General features: G+C 46.6%; 2 protein-coding genes and 1 long non-coding RNA gene across 7 annotated transcripts; 1 reads left to right on the top strand and 2 right to left on the bottom strand.

Moving 5' to 3' along the window:
* Positions 1-450: 450 nt before the first annotated feature.
* Positions 451-7,831, bottom strand: uxt (ubiquitously-expressed, prefoldin-like chaperone). Of its 4 annotated transcripts, none has more exons than XM_028011167.1 (6): positions 7,377-7,831; positions 2,792-3,256; positions 2,615-2,696; positions 1,981-2,048; positions 1,771-1,878; positions 451-840 (listed from the first exon to the last, which is right to left on the bottom strand). In XM_028011167.1, the coding sequence occupies exons 3-6, from the start codon at positions 2,657-2,659 to the stop codon at positions 561-563; spliced, it is 501 nt and encodes a 166-aa protein (XP_027866968.1). In that variant the 5' UTR covers positions 2,660-2,696; positions 2,792-3,256; positions 7,377-7,831; the 3' UTR covers positions 451-560. The 4 variants fall into 4 exon arrangements, with proteins under 4 accessions (XP_027866968.1, XP_027866969.1, XP_027866967.1 ...); XM_028011168.1 differs by lacking the exon at positions 7,377-7,831 and adding an exon at positions 7,168-7,362; XM_028011169.1 differs by lacking the exon at positions 2,792-3,256 and adding an exon at positions 980-1,043 and having other exon boundaries at positions 609-840; positions 7,377-7,821.
* Positions 3,364-4,164, bottom strand: LOC114140880 (uncharacterized). The gene is made up of 2 exons (XR_003594714.1): positions 3,794-4,164; positions 3,364-3,682 (listed from the first exon to the last, which is right to left on the bottom strand). It is a non-coding gene; the product is annotated as an uncharacterized LOC114140880 (long non-coding RNA).
* Positions 7,832-12,835: 5,004 nt separating the features above from the next.
* cdk20 (cyclin dependent kinase 20) lies at positions 12,836-16,885 on the top strand. 2 transcript variants are annotated; one of them, XM_028011165.1, is made up of 8 exons: positions 12,856-14,775; positions 14,861-14,974; positions 15,050-15,238; positions 15,351-15,472; positions 15,561-15,623; positions 15,716-15,839; positions 16,296-16,451; positions 16,533-16,885. In XM_028011165.1, exons 1-8 carry the CDS (start codon positions 14,701-14,703, stop codon positions 16,722-16,724), a joined length of 1,035 nt encoding a protein of 344 aa, XP_027866966.1. In that variant the 5' UTR covers positions 12,856-14,700; the 3' UTR covers positions 16,725-16,885. The 2 variants fall into 2 exon arrangements, 1 of the variants encoding a protein (XP_027866966.1); XR_003594713.1 differs by lacking the exon at positions 16,533-16,885 and having other exon boundaries at positions 12,836-14,775; positions 15,716-16,220; positions 16,296-16,429.
* The last annotated feature ends 320 nt before the right edge of the window (positions 16,886-17,205 follow it).

The raw sequence follows: 17,205 nt of genomic DNA on the forward strand, positions 1-17,205 counted from the left end.
ATATTTACAAAAACATCAGATTTTAGAATAATTCAACATCTTCTCAATATTCACAACATAAAGAACAAGAATCATAAAACATATGAGAGAGCCCAACCGGACCTGAACCGGACCAGAACCGGACCTGCGGGGTTCAATAACCAGAATGGTTCTAATTAATCTGGATTACAAACTGGATCTGTTGGAAATCAGCATAAAATAAACTTCATAACATTTTAGGTGAACTTCTGTAAATATGTATTAGTGGCTAGAAATGATAAAATAAGGAGAAACATTTTCTAATCAAAAACACACCTAAATAAAATCTAAAGGAAAATGTCAAATAAAATACTTTATTGATCCCTTAAAGGGGGAAATTTTGTTTGTCCTAGGATAGTACACAATAAAACATAAAATAAATAAAAGTCATAAAAATAAACATACAATAATAAATCAACCAAAGCAACAAAATATTCTCAAATTCTTTATTAAATTTACAATAAAAAAAACACAACAAACAGCAAAAAGACGAGAACTTGTTCATGTTTGTTTCTTCAGCTTCAGTTCAGCTGATTCTCTGTTTACCAGACAAAACCACTTCCTGACATTTTATTTTGAAATGTCTCAGTGATGTGGAGGACTTCCTGTTTGAGCAGCAACAGGAAGTAGATGTCATCAACGTTTCCGTTCACGTCTAAGAAGAAGTTGGTTCCACTGTGTGTCCAGTTGGAGATCATTTGCCTCCTGATGAAGAGGCTCCTCCTCTTCTTCCTCCTCATCGTCCAATCAGAGCTGAGCAGCAGCAGCAGACTTCCTGCAGACGTCTGGAAGCTCCTCCAACCCCTGCAGCTCCCGCAGACCCTGGACAGAAGAAGAAGAAGAGAGCAGCCAATCAGATTTGCCCAGAGACAAACTGGTTCTACTGGGACTGATTTAAGACCCAACGGTCCTCTGGGTCAGACTGTGATCAGAACCGGTCCAGTTCTGCAGATGAACTGACCTCCAAGACCATGCGGATATGGGCTTTTATTTTGGCGGCGTCCTTGGTGAGCTGCTCAGTGAAGCTGCAAGCAAACACAGTTAGCATGACTAGCATCTCTCATTAGCATAGCTAGCATACATCATTAGCATGACTAGCATCTCTCATCTGGTCCACAAGTGGATCCTGTTAGCGTCGAGCTAACCTGACTGAACTTGTAGAAATCTGACATTTATATGTTGCTGAATATTCAGGACAAAATACAACAATTTATCATATCAATTTGCTTTAACTTGGGCTAATATTGTAAAAAATCTCCAATATTTATGTTTGATATGGAGAAAAACAGAAAAATATTCTAGATTAAACATTTTGTCTCACGCTTCAGCTGATTTTTTTCTTCAATTTTTAAAATTAATATCAAAATGTTCTACAGAAATATTACTATTTTAAACAAAATGAAAAAGATGTTTTAAAAACGCTGATAAATTGCTCAAATTTAAGTATATAAATAAAATCAAAGTTGAATTTTTTACATTTTATATGTTTAGACAATATTTTAGTATTTGATATGAAAAATATTTTAAAATCTGAAAATAAAAAAAATCTTGCTAAAGCATAAAAATCACAGGGAAATTTTTCCATTTCTAAAATAAAATTTACATCTGGAGAAATTATACTTTGAACTTTTCGAACTTGAATAATTTGAGACAAAGTAAAAACAGAAATCAATAAAATGTTAAAATCAGTTTCAAGAAGTAAAATTTCCAAAATATCCTCTATTGCTGTCGCCATGGCGACAGCGAGCGTACAGCGTCAGCTGATTGGTCTTCTTGTCGATGAAGCGCAGCGCCTCCTGGTGGCTCATCTCCACGAAGAACCCGAACCCGACCAACACCAGAATCCTGGACGGATTGTCCCTGAGGAGAGGAGACGAGCCAGTCAGAACCGGAACCGGAGTCTGGATCATAAACGCCTGGCGCCGTCCGGGTCACATGGCCACGGGAAGGGGCGGGGCTTACACTCGGGCCTGAACGAAGAAGCTGCAGCCCAGATCCACGTCTGCCTTCAGCCGCTGAGGCCCCGCCTCCTGCAGGAACACACCGTGACATCACCGTGACGTCAGAGACGCCAACTACAGCCACACAATATGAAACTAACTTACAAATAAAATATGGAAGAAATTCAAATCAAAATGAAAGGTGCCCGAGGTGTAAATGTGAATTAAATCTTTAAAAACTGAAAAGATGTGAGAAAAAATGTACAATTATCCTTTGGAGTAAAATAATAAAAGATTATTTTTAATCCCAAAATAAATTAAATGTAGAAATGGTAAAAATCCAGAATATTTCTTTATCCAATCTGAAAATAAGCTCCGGCTCTTTGTTTGATCAGCTGTCCAGACTGAAGATCAATAATCCTGAGAAATGACGATCAGGAGCTGATTGGTTGTTTTTCATGTTTATCCAAATGAATAAAAATGAAACTAAGAGGCAGCTTCTGATTTCAGGTTATACTTTCATTTCATCTCCTGGGATTATAATCCAACTCCTGAAAGCTGCTGAGGTCACAGCGCCCCCTGCTGGAGAAATGAGGGAGAAAGGAAAGCAGTGGCAGAGTGAGACCTCTGTCTGGATGGAGAATCTGTGCAGCTACCTCCAGACTCTGGATGGCGTTCTTCAGCTGCAGGTAGTGAGACATCTTCTCATAGAGACGATCCCTCTGCTCTAACACCGCCCTGCAAACACCACAACACCAGAACCGGGTCAGAATCCCTGTGTCCAGCAGAACCAAGACTTCCTCCATCTTGACCTGCAGACATGGTTCTGGTACCGGGTTCTGGAGGACGGGAACAGTTTTCATTGTAGTCCAGAAATCGATTACAAATGGAGAAAGTGTTCTGATGGTCCGGGTCCGCTCAGACGGTTCTGATGGTTCCGGTCCAGGTCGAGCCGATCTTCAACCAGATCCAGATCCCAAACATCAGCTGACATTCTGAGCAGAACCAGAGAGGTTCTGGACCGGTTCCGGACGGAACCTTCTGCTCCCTCTGGCAGCATGAAGCTCTGAGAGACCAGAGAACATCTGGAACCGTCATGGTGGAGCCGCAGGACGCCCGGTTCAGGACTGAGGACTTGGACCGAACCGGACCTCCGGAGCTCCTCGGTCCGTCTCACACCGCAGTCAGCTGGGTGTCCAGTCGGATGTTCGCCATGGAGTCAGCGGCGTCCAGCGCCAGCCGTTCGGTCCGCTGCCTGCCAGGAGCTCAGAGGTCCAGTTAGGGACCGTCAGCAGGTTCTGGTCCAAATATCATCCAAATGCTGATTTAAATCAGTAATTCCATTCAAAAAGTGAAATTTGTAAATTATATTCATTCATTACACACAGACTGATATATTTCAATGTTTTTTTCTTTTAGTGTTGATGATTATAACTCATAACTAATGAAAACTACAAATTCAGTGTCTCACAAAATTAGAATATTGTGGAAAGATTCAATATTGAAAATCTCTGGTGCTCCACACTAATCAGATAATCACCTGATTAGTGTGGATGTTTCTATTAAAACCTGCAGATGCTTTAAATTGTCTCTCAGTTCAGATCTGCAGGTCACATGACCGCTGACCTGACGGCCGTCCAGAAGACGACCTTTGCTTAAGAAGCCGTTCAGAGTTCAGAGTTCAGAGTTCAGAGTTCAGACACTGAGGTGAAGGGAAGGAAACCCTGAGGTGGAAACAAATGAACAATCAGGAAAACCGTCCTGGAGAGGATCAGGAAACAAACATTCCTCACGTCAGACCTGAACCAGAACCAGGTGAGACACAAACGTCTCACCTGGACTGAACACAAACTGCTCTGTTCTCTGGTTGAAGTGAATTTTTATTTCCTCTCAGAGTCTGGAGGAAGAGCAGAGCAGCAGAATCCATGTTGCTTGAGGTCTAGTCAAAGTTTCCACAGTCAACCATAGTTTGGTGCCATGTCGTCTGCTGCTGTTGGTCCACTGTGATTTGTGAGGTCAAAGGTCAATGCACCTACCAGCACTTCCTGCTGCTGACCAACTTTATAGAGATGCAGATTTAATTTTTCAGCAGGACTTTACTCCAGAACACAGAGTCCAGAACCTGGTTTAAGGTCCGTGGTGGAAACTGGTGATGCACCAGACCGACGTTTCATTAGAGCTGAAGGCCACAAGCAGAGGAACGCCTCACCGCCTGGACGCCTCACCGCCTGGACGCCTCACCGCCTGGACGCCTCACCGCCTGGACGCCTCACCGCCTGGACGCCTCACCGCCTGGACGCCTCACCGCCTGGACGCCTCGCCGCCTGGACGCCTCGCCGCCTGGACGCCTCACCGCCTGGACGCCTCACCGCCTGGACGCCTCGCCGCCTGGCCGACGGACGCCTCGCCGCAGACTGACGGACGCCGCCTGGCCGATGGACGCCGCCTGGCCGACGGACGCCTCACCGCCTGGCCGATGGACACCGCCTGGCTGACGGACGCCTCGCCGCAGCCTGACGGACGCCTCACCGCAGACTGACGGACGCCGCCTGGCTGACGGACGCCTCGCCGCAGACTGACGGACGACGCCTGGCCGACGGACGCCTCACCGCCTGGCCGATGGACACCGCCTGGCCGACGGACGCCTCGCCGCAGCCTGACGGACGCCTCACCGCAGACTGACGGACGACGCCTGGCCGACGGACGCCGCGCCGCAGACTGACGGACGCCGCCTGGCCGACGGACGCCTCACCGCCTGGCCGATGGATGCCGCCTGGCCGACGGACGCCTCACCGCAGACTGACGGACGCCGCCTGGCCGACGGACGCCTCGCCGCAGACTGACGGACGCCTCACCGCAGACTGACGGACGCCGCCTGGCCGACGGACGCCGCGCCGCAGACTGACGGACGCCGCCTGGCCGACGGACGCCTCGCCGCAGACTGACGGACGCCGCCTGGCCGACGGACGCCTCACCGCCTGGCCGATGGACGCCGCCTGGCCGACGGACGCCTCGCCGCAGCCTGACGGACGCCTCACCGCAGACTGACGGACGACGCCTGGCCGACGGACGCCGCGCCGCAGACTGACGGACGCCGCCTGGCCGACGGACGCCTCACCGCCTGGCCGATGGATGCCGCCTGGCCGACGGACGCCTCACCGCAGACTGACGGACGCCGCCTGGCCGACGGACGCCTCGCCGCAGACTGACGGACGCCTCACCGCAGACTGACGGACGCCGCCTGGCCGACGGACGCCGCGCCGCAGACTGACGGACGCCGCCTGGCCGACGGACGCCTCGCCGCAGACTGACGGACGCCGCCTGGCCGACGGACGCCTCACCGCCTGGCCGACGGACGCCGCCTGGCCGACGGACGCCTCGCCGCAGACTGACGGACGCCGCCTGGCCGACGGACGCCTCACCGCCTGGCCGATGGACGCCGCCTGGCCGACGGACGACTCGCCGCAGACTGACGGACGCCGCCTGGCCGACGGACGCCGCCTGGCCGACGGACGTCGCGCCGCAGACCGACGGACGCCGCCTGGCCGACGGACGCCTCGCCGCAGACTGACGGACGCCGCCTGGCCGACGGACGCCTCACCGCCTGGCCGATGGACGCCGCCTGGCCGATGGACGCCGCCTGGCCGACGGACGACTCGCTGCAGACTGACGGACGCCGCCTGGCCGACGGACGCCTCACCGCCTGGCCGATGGACGCCGCCTGGCCGACGGACGCCTCACCGCCTGGCCGATGGACGCCGCCTGGCCGATGGACGCCGCCTGGCCGACGGACGACTCGCTGCAGACTGACGGACGCCGCCTGGCCGACGGACGCCTCACCGCCTGGCCGATGGACGCCGCCTGGCCGACGGACGCCTCACCGCCTGGCCGATGGACGCCGCCTGGCCGATGGACGCCGCCTGGCCGACGGACGACTCGCTGCAGACTGACGGACGCCGCCTGGCCGACGGACGCCTCACCGCCTGGCCGATGGACGCCGCCTGGCCGACGGACGCCTCACCGCCTGGCCGATGGACGCCGCCTGGCTGACGGACGCCGCCTGGCCGACGGACGACTCGCTGCAGACTGACGGACGCCGCCTGGCCGACGGACGCCTCGCCGCAGACTGACGGACGCCGCCTGGCCGACGGACGCCTCACCGCCTGGCCGATGGACGCCGCCTGGCCGACGGACGACTCGCTGCAGACTGACGGACGCCGCCTGGCCGACGGACGCCTCACCGCCTGGCCGATGGACGCCGCCTGGCTGACGGACGCCGCCTGGCCGACGGACGACTCGCTGCAGACTGACGGACGCCGCCTGGCCGACGGACGCCGCCTGGCCGACGGACGCCGCCTGGCCGACGGACGCCGCGCCGCATGGCTGCAGTGAACCAGGCAGAAGGAAGAACTCAGCACTGAGAGCTGAACATCATCACTCCTTCCTATTGGCCAAGATTTCTAAAAATCTTGTTTTGTTTTGGTCTTCAGTGATACTCTAACTTTCTGAGATACTGAATTTGGGTTTTCATTAGTTGTCAGTTCTAATTATCAACATTAAAAGAAAAAACATTTTAAATATATCAGTCTATGAGTAATAAATGAAAATAATATGCAAGTTTCTCTTTGTGATTGGAATAACTGATTTAACTTCATGATATTCTAGTTGTTTGACCATCACTGTGGATTTCTGGCCTTGTGACCAACTGACACAGAAAGTGGTCATTCATGCTGTCACAGGAGACCCTTTGCTCTCCATCGAATTTTTAAGTCATACTCAATCTTTAAAATAATTTTAATATTTTTTCTTCAATAGCGTCCAACTCATGTGACCCGGTGACATAAAATCAGTGTGAAATTATTCTACTAGACTGGAGAGACGATGCTCTGCATTTTACTTTACATTTTTACATAACTTTATATTTAAAAATACACTTGGTTTTTAATAGTTTACATCACATATGACCCACTGACAAGAAATAAAAAGGGTGAAATAGAATAAAAATAGTCACAAGGCAAGAAATCTATGTACATACAGTAGATGCTCATGTTTGGTTCGGAAATTTGTAGAAGGTCCCTAACTGAACCTCCGAGCGCCAGGCAGGGAGCGGGAGAGAACGGCTGGCCGAAATTAGCGTTCATAAACCGGATCAACCTGGAGCTAGACGCCGCTTGCTCCGCGGAGCGCGAATATCCGACTAGAAACTAACCTGGTTCCTCTCACCGCGTCTCCATTTCCTTCTGGTTCCGATCCACGTCTGCCAGGTAGAACCTACAGAACCTTCAGTTGACCCGATTCTGCTCAGAAACTCAGCTTCTTCTTTAAATCAGTTCAACCTAACTTCCGGTTTGGTTCGGTTTGGATTCGGAATGAACCAAACCTGTTTCTGTCTAGTTAGTAAGATCGGGTCAGGCTTACCGCAGGTCTCTCCTCAGAACGTCGTTGATGAAAGCTTCATACTGCAGAACCTTCTGGTCCAGACCGCCGGCAGAACCAGCAGGACGAGCCATCATGTTCCGGTTCCGGTTCCAGTTCTGGAACGCCCGAGCATATCCAGATGAAATTCTCTGATCCCGAAGAGGACTTCTAGAACCCGAACCCTCCTGTTAGCACAGCTAGCATGCTGCTAACTTCTTCTTCTTCTTCTCGTTTTTTAATGGTGGTTGGCAAACAACTTGTATTTGCGGTACCGCCACCTTCTGGATTGGAGTGTGGATCAGCCGTGTAGCTGTTAAAATCTCCCCGTGATTCCCGTTCTGCTAGGAAACTAAAAACACTGCAGATGATCTCTGAAACTATTCCCTAATATCTCATTTATTTTTACTTCTACTGAAATCTCTAAGTAACACCTTTCTTTCCTGAACACATTTATTACATTCTAAAAAACAAATATGCTGGACTGTATTATGTTTATTAATTATTTTAAGAGTATTATTTAATCCTGAAAGTCCAACTTATTCTAGATATAACATCTTCTTTTTTGATTCTATGACTTTTCCTAAATTCCCCAACTTTTTTGGATACTATAATAAAACCTAGCATTGCCTCCTCTATCCCACTGTTCTTACCATTTCTTCTTGATATACATTTTAATAATATACTTTACCTGATTTTTACTTATTTTAATATTTAAATCAACAATATTCTTTTTTGCAGCACTCTTAGTAAAACTATCAGCCAACTCATTTCCTACCACACCAATGTGGGCAGGAATCCAAACTAGTTTAACATGAGAAACATCATTTTTAATCCTAAATATTGAGTGACTTATATCCATTATAATATCTTGCCTTGATTCTGAATTGAACTCTAGAATATTTATTAATACTTATTGAATCTGAACAAATTAAAACCTCCCTCTCTCTAGTTTCCTCAGTCCACTCTAAAGTCATTAAAATAGCCATTAATTCACCTACACTGTCAATTTTGTATCTGTTATTATTTTATTTCTCATAATATTTAAATCTGGAATTACAAATGATACACCTACTCTATCATTTAACATTTTAGAAGCATCTGTATATATTTGTATATACTCTGAATATTCTCTTTTTATATAACTTTCCACCTCCATTTTTTCTAACTGTAAGTTTAAATCAACTTCAGTCCAAAGATCCATGATAGAATAACAGGAATAAAAACCACAAGACTAATTAGAAAGTTATCTATTCTTACATCTTTTACTTTATTTATTATTATCCATCCAAAACTATTCATTTGTTTCTTTTTTTTCTTGACTAGGTTGCAGCGTAATACATGGAGGATGAACTTCATTCTGTCTGTAAATGTATTAATAATACATTTACTAATTTCTGAATTTAATTCATTTATCGATTTATTTGTATCTACATTTTTCATATTAACCCCTCTCATCACTTTAAAACTATCCCAGTTTGGTTTTCTTCTGTTTCTATTCCTATGCTGACAGAAATTGGATCATAATAAATTTATTATGTTTTCTTTAAACTGTCCAGCTGCAAATATCAGCTAAAGATTAAGAATCTAAGGTCAGATCAATAACCGATTCCTTACCTCTTACCAAGTCCACCCAACTGCCCACCCCGTTACTTAATACCCCGTTACTTAGTACCCCGTTACTTAATACCCCGTTACTTAATACCCCGTTACTTAGTACCCCGTTACTTAATACCCTGTTACTTAATACCCCGTTACTTAATACCCCGTTACTTTGTACCCCGTTACTTAATACCCCGTTACTTAGTACCCCGTTACTCTATACCCCGTTACTTAATACCCCGTTACTTAGTACCCCGTTACTTAATACCCCGTTACTTAGTACGCCGTTACTTAGTACCCTGTTACTTAGTACCCCGTTACTTAATACCCCGTTACTTAATACCCCGTTACTTAGTACCCCGTTACTTAATACCCCGTTACTTTGTACCCCGTTACTTAATACCCCGTTACTTAGTACCCCGTTACTCAATACCCCGTTACTTAATACCCCGTTACTTAGTACCCCGTTACTTAATACCCCGTTACTTAGTACCCCGTTACTTAGTACCCCGTTACTTAATACCCCGTTACTTAGTACCCCGTTACTTGATACCCCGTTACTTAGTACCCCGTTACTTAGTACCCCGTTACTTTGTACCCCGTTACTTAGTACCCCGTTACTTAATACCCCGTTACTTAATACCCCGTTACTTAGTACCCCGTTACTTAATACCCCGTTACTTAGTATCCCGTTACTTAGTACCCCGTTACTTAATACCCCGTTACTTAATACCCCGTTACTTAGTACCCCGTTACTTAGTACCCCGTTACTTAGTACCCCGTTACTTAATACCCCGGTACTTAGTACCCCGGTACTTAGTACCCCGTTACTTAATACCCCGTTACTTAGTACCCCGTTACTTAATACCCCGGTACTTAGTACCCCGTTACTTAGTACCCCGTTACTTAGTACCCCGTTACTTGATACCCCGTTACTTAATACCCCGTTACTTAATACCCCGGTACTTAGTACCCCGTTACTTAATACCCCGTTACTTAATACCCCGTCACTTAGTACCCCGTTACTTAGTACCCCGTTACTTAGTATCCCGTTACTTAGTACCCCGTTACTTAATACCCCGGTACTTAGTACCCCGTTACTTAATACCCTGGTACTTAGTACCCCGTTACTTAATACCCCGGTACTTAGTACCCCGTTACTTAATACCCCGGTACTTAGTACCCCGTTACTTAATACCCCGTTACTTAGTACCCCGTTACTTGATACCCCGTTACTTAGTACCCCGTTACTTAATACCCCGGTACTTAGTACCCCGTTACTTAGTACCCCGTTACTTAATACCCCGGTACTTAGTACCCCGTTACTTAATACCCCGTTACTTAGTACCCCGTTACTTAATACCCCGGTACTTAGTACCCCGTTACTTAATACCCCGGTACTTAGTACCCCGTTACTTAATACCCCGTTACTTAGTACCCCGTTACTTGATACCCCGTTACTTAGTACCCCGTTACTTAATACCCCGGTACTTAGTACCCCGTTACTTAGTACCCCGTTACTTAATACCCCGTTACTTAATACCCCGTCACTTAGTACCCCGTTACTTAGTACCCCGTTACTTAGTATCCCGTTACTTAGTACCCCGTTACTTAATACCCCGTTACTTAATACCCCGTTACTTAATACACCGTTACTTAATACCTCGTTACTTAATACCCCGTCACTTAATACCCCGTTACTTAATACCCCGTCACTTAGTACCCCGTTACTTAGTACCCCGTTACTTAGTACCCCGTTACTTAATACCCCGTTACTTAAAACCCCGTCACTTAATACCCCGTTACTTAGTACCCCGTCACTTAGTACCCCGTTACTTAGTACCCCGTTACTTAATACCCCGTTACTTAGTACCCCGTTACTTAATACCCCGTTACTTAATACCCCGTTACTTAGTACCCCGTTACTTAATACCCCGTTACTTAGTACCCCGTTACTTAATACCCCGGTACTTAGTACCCCGTTACTTTGTACCCCGTTACTTAGTACCCGTTACTTATTACCCCGTTACTTGATACCCCGTTACTTAGTACCCCGTTACTTGATACCCCGTTACTTAGTACCCCGTTACTTATTACCCCGTTACTTGATACCCCGTTACTTAGTACCCCGTTACTTTGTACCCCGTTACTTAGTACCCCGTTACTTAATACCCCGTTACTTAATACACCGTTACTTAATACCCCGTTACTTAGTACCCCGTTACTTAGTACCCCGTTACTTAATACCCCGTTACTTAGTACCCCGTTACTTAGTATCCCGTTACTTAGTACCCCGTTACTTAATACCCCGTTACTTAATACCCCGTTACTTAATACACCGTTACTTAGTACCCCGTTACTTAGTACCCCGTTACTTAATACCCCGTTACTTAGTACCCCGTTACTTAGTATCCCGTTACTTAGTACCCCGTTACTTAATACCCCGTTACTTAGTACCCCGTTACTTAATACCCCGTTACTTAATACCCCGTTACTTAATACCCCGTTACTTAGTACCCCGTTACTTAATACCCCGTTACTTAGTACCCCGTTACTTAGTACCCCGTTACTTAATACCCCGTTACTTAGTACCCCGTTACTTAGTATCCCGTTACTTAGTACCCCGTTACTTAATACCCCGTTACTTAGTACCCCGTTACTTAATACCCCGTTACTTAATACCCCGTTATTTAATATTACCAATTCTTTTTCTTCAATCTTCTAAAATCCCTCCATTATAATCATCTTGATTTCTCCATAAAGTGCGTTGAAGTTCCCACACCAACCTATTTTCCGTCTCCAATTCTCTAGGATTGTTTCAAGTTTTAACTTTTCTAATTGTTTGCAAGGATTGTAATAATTTATTATTTTAATATTCTCATCATTTGTCCAAATTTCTACCGCAATAATTTCTAAATCTGATATTATTTGGAGCTGAATAAATGTTATGTTTCCCTTTACAAATATGGCCGCCTCCTCCAGTCCCATTTCTTCTGTCTTTATGTAAGACTGAGTAACCATGAACACTAAACTGTAGTGATGGTTTGAGCCATGATTGTTGAATGCATATTACATCTGGTTTTGTATTTAGATTATTAATGAAGCCTTTAAATTATTCCTGACCATTTGCTGTTAGACTGCAAGCGTTTCATAGTAATATTAGAATTATGTGATGATTTGAGAAGCTTCAGATGATCCTTCCTCATCTCTAAGCTCATCATGGATTTTTTCCAAGATAAATCTTTGGCATTAAAAAACTTTGTAGCTGCCTTTACTGTGATTTTTATTTTTTCAGCTTTAGTTCTTGCTAGTTCTGAGCAGTTTATGATAGATGCAAGAAAAGGAATCAATTTTTCTAATGTAATATTACACTGATTATTGTGTGCAACTCTTTCATAATTTGTTTTTGGATCATTATCATTATTCTTTATTTCTCTCACTGCTTCAGTAATCCTCTTATCAGTTTAACTTTTTGAATTTCAGCTGCCTCTTTTCTTACCATGCATATGCTGCAGTTTGATTTCCTCCACAGTTACAACATTTAACAGGATTATTTCCACCTGTTCACCTCCACGTCTCTGTTTCCCTTGACAAACGTTCGCAGTTTGTCCAAACCCTTGACACTTATAATATCTGAGAGGTGGTGGAATATAAGCTCTTACATTAAAGCTCATGTAACCAATCATCACCTCATCAGGCAGAACTTTATCTTTGAAATCCAGTAGTAGATGTACTGTCCATTTTCTCCCCACTCCTAAAAGCCTGTAATCGCTTGATGCCTGTAATCTCTCCTCCTTTTATTATTTTCTTTAGCTCCTCCAAGTTTCTCCTACAGGAATCCCTGATTTTACTCCTTTTACTCCTCTTTCTTCCCCAACCACCTTTCTTTCCAGCATTTCTTTTTTACACACCATTTGTAATTTTAGGGCCTTATTATTTTGCTCAGCATTTTTACAAATGATAAATAGGTTTCCATCCCTTAAGACTTTAGCTAGTTCTACATCTCCAATAACTTTCTTTAATCCATTTGACAAACTGATAGGACTTACTCCAATCATATCCTGTCCAGCCTTAAATTTTAATATAACTTTAAAATCTTCCTTCATTATTTTCTTTCTTATTTCAACTCTTTCTTCCTGATCCTCAAGGGATCTTTTACCAGCATTTAGTCGCCTTTTAACCTTTCTTTCCCCCTCCCCTCTTCTATTAATGGTTGATTTTAGCCTCCATTTTAGCTAAAGGACTGAAAATGGTTTAAATGATATCTAAACAATATAATTTATGGTTTAAATGATATTTATACATGAATCACCAAAGGGCTTCATGGCCTTTGGTGATTCATGTATTTATAATCGAATCAGAAATGAATGCAACATTTCTGATTCGATTATAAAGATCTTTTCCCTGGTGATCCAATCATTAGATTATCAAAAGGCTTTTGATACAGTTAGTCACAACTTTATTTTGACTTTATATTTGTCCTTTTTTTAACTTTGGTAAGTTTTTCATTAAAGCCTTTAAGACACTTTATAGAGATAAAAACATTTCTATAAACTTCTATACGGCACATCTAGTTGGTTTTATATCCATGAAGGGCTTGGCCAGGCTGTCCGGCCACAACTTACATTTTCCTGCTTGTTCTAAAAGATTTAATCAGACAGAGCTCATTTCAGGGAATTAAAATATTTGATCAAGAAATAAAAATGTCACAACTTGCTGACGATACAACAGTATTTTTAAGAGATTCTAATGAAATTCCTGTAGCTCTGTCTGTTACAGCTAAACTCTCAAGCATTTCAAGATTGAAAGTCAATCTAAAGAAAAGTGAAATCCTTCCTTTATATTCGACGGCTGTTACTGAAATTTGTGGTATCCCTGTAAAAAACACTGCAACTTACCTAGGAGTTAAAATCTCCACAGTAACAGGGGTCATAATTTTACCCCTGTTTGTGAATCTATTACAAATAAATGTAACACTTGGTTAACCGGGGATTGAACTATTTATGAGCAAAGCAGAAGGAATGTCCAGGGTGTCATATCTTTTCTCGTCACTAGATGTCAGTAAATCGCTCTGTTCTGAATACCTCATGGTGCCTTTTTCACGCTGGTTGCCTGAAATACGTTTATATTCATAAAAAACCTGCTGCTCCTTCCCTGTGTAGAATATAAGTTTTCTACATTTTTATTTTCTTTACTAACTCTGACTATAAAAGTTAAACTATTGTTGCTGATGGATTGGTTTGCCATCGTCACGTGACTGAGTTTCTGGGTTTTCTGACCAATAGCGGAAGGTCCGTGTGACGTCAGAAGGTTAGCTGCGCAGAGCCTCGGTAACCATGGTGACGTCCTCTGCGTGTCTGGTTTAGTGGTCAGTTTGTGAGTCTTTGCTCAGCTCTTCCTGTCGCACAGCTAGCTTAGCCGCACCGTTACCATGACGACACGTCATCTTCAAAGCGGGTTTCTGTTCAGATGCGCGTTTCTTTCCGTTTGTTCTCCGCAGCCGAATGATAGTAACGGGTTTTGTTAGAGTCGTCGTGAAAAGAACGACTGATTCGGTTCGAGCTGAAACGAGAAGAACCTCTGAGTTCCTTAAAGTGATTCATTTCTGCATGAGGTTCTTCCACCATCGCTGCTCACCTGGAAGACCCCAGGTTGATTCTGATTGGTTGTTCTTCACTACAGAGCCCCGGTCCTCCCCGGTTCGGTTCGGTCCGGTCCGGCAGACATGGAGCAGTACAGCATCCTGGGTCGGATCGGAGAAGGAGCTCATGGCATCGTCTTCCAGGCCAAACACATCGAGGTATCTGGGGCTGTTTTGAGTCTGGTTCTGGTCCGGTTCTGGTTCCGGTTCTGGTCCGGCCCATCAGGTCTCTGCTGTGTGTCAGACAGGAGAGACAGTGGCCCTGAAGAAGGTGGCTCTGAGGAAGCTGGAGGACGGGATCCCGAACCAGGCAGTGAGGGAGATCAAGGCTCTGCAGGAGATCGAGGACAACCAGCATGTGAGTGGTGGTTCTGGTTCTGGTTCTGATGGTTCTGGTTCTGGTTCTGATGGTTCTGGTTCTGGTTCTCCTCAGGTGGTGAAGCTGAAGGATTTCTTCCCTCATGGAACCGGCTTTGTCCTGGTCTTTGACTTCATGCTCTCTGACCTCTCTGAGGTCATCAGGAACTCCCAGCGACCTCTGACCCCGGCGCAGGTGAAGGGCTACATGATGATGCTGCTGAAGGGCGTGGCCTTCCTGCACCAGAACTCCATCATGCACCGGGTCAGCGCCGATGGGACTTTATGTCATTTATTTTCTAAACTGAAAAAAAGGATCAGAAAAGTTCCCAGTGTTCCCAGTTTAAAGAATCCATCTGCTTGTGTTTCCTGTCCAGGACCTGAAGCCCGCCAACCTCCTCATCAGTTCCTCGGGTCACCTGAAGGTGGCAGACTTCGGCCTGGCCCGGCTGTTCAGTGACCAGGGGGAGAGGCTCTACAGCCACCAGGTAGCCACCAGGTAAGCAGCCGAGGCTCCGCCCCCACAGGGCTGCTGGTGGGCCATGGCGTCTTAGCAGACCCGACCCAGAAGTGTTTCCTCTCTCCAGGTGGTACCGAGCCCCAGAGCTGCTGTACGGAGCCCGGAAATACGATGAGGGAGTTGACCTGTGGTAAGAGGCTCTGCGGCGGTTCTGGTGGACCGTGCGGCGGTTCTGACCGTGCGGCGGTTCTGTTGGACCGGTCTCAGGATCTCTGGTTTCAGGGCGGTGGGCTGTATCTTCGGAGAGCTGCTCAACTCCTCTCCTCTGTTTCCCGGGGAAAACGACATCGAACAGCTCTGCTGCGTCCTGCGGGTTCTGGGGACGCCGACCCGGGAGAGCTGGCCTGTAAGAACCGCACCTCACCACTCAGCAGAACACACATTGTCTAGAACCAGAACCAGGGTCAGAACCAGGCAGGTATCAGGCCCGGCTCTACCTAAACCCAGAAACAGGAAGGTTCTGGTTCTGATGGGTTCACCTCTGGTCTGCTTCCAGAATCAGATCTAGACCTGAGGAGTTCTGGATGGACTGACTGTTTCTGTCGGTCCAGTCAGAACGTTTGGAGTGTTGAAGGAATCACTGGGGCAGCTTTGGGTTCTGGTGGAGTTCTGGCTCAGGTTCTGGTGGACGGTGAGCGGTTCTGGAGATGGAATGATCGGAACCGCTCATCTGACCGGAGCAGGAACTGGAACCGAGCCCTGAGGAACTTCCTCCAGACGTGTTCAGGTTGAGGATGATCTTTTGGACGATGTCGGTACCCGACTGAGACCAGAACCAGAACCTCTGCCTTCTCTCCTCCAGGAAATGGTCGAGTTGCCAGATTATAATAAAATCACCTTCAAGGAGAATCCAGCGATCCCATTGGAGGAGATCGTCCCTGACACCTGTCCTCAGGCTGTGGACCTGCTCTGCCGCTTCCTGGTCTACCCGTCCAGGCGGCGCTGCTCGGCCACACAGGTGAGCCTCGGGGGTCCAGGTGGCTCGTTAACGGACCGCTCGTTAGTGGAGCTGATCTCTGATTGGTTGTTCCTCCTGTAGGCTCTCATCCATCCCTTCTTCTTCTCCTCTCCTCTTCCTGCTCACCACTCTGAGCTGCCCATCCCTCAGAGGGGGGGTCGCCCTCCCCGCCAGCGCCTGCAGGCTCCGCCCACCGACTTCTCTGTGGACCTGCCCCTGCAGAACAGCGTGGTGGACCCCGCGTTGCTGCGGCCACACGCCCCCTGCCTCTGAAAAGACTCAAAGTGTTGGAAATGAGAGGAGGGGAGAGAACTACTGAACTGAACTACTGAACTGAACTACTGAACTGAACTACTGAACTGAACTACTGAACTGAACTACTGAACGGAACTACTGAACTGAACTACTGAACGGAACTACTGAACGGAACTACTGAACTGAACTACTGAACTGAACTACTGAACTGAACTACTGAACGGAACTACTGAACGGAACTACTGAACTGAACTACTGAACGGAACTACTGAACGGAACTACTGAACTGAACTACTGAACTGAACTACTGAACGGAACTACTGAACTGAACTACTGAACTGAACTACTGAACTGAACTACTGAACGGAACTACTGAACGGAACTACTGAACTGAACTACTGAACTGAACTACTGAACGGAACTACTGAACTGAACTACTGAACGGAACTACTGAACGGAACTACTGAACTGAACTACTGAACTGAACTACTGAACGGAA

This window comes from Xiphophorus couchianus, chromosome 24 (genome assembly GCF_001444195.1).
Source record: "Xiphophorus couchianus chromosome 24, X_couchianus-1.0, whole genome shotgun sequence".
NCBI lineage: Eukaryota > Metazoa > Chordata > Actinopteri > Cyprinodontiformes > Poeciliidae > Xiphophorus > Xiphophorus couchianus.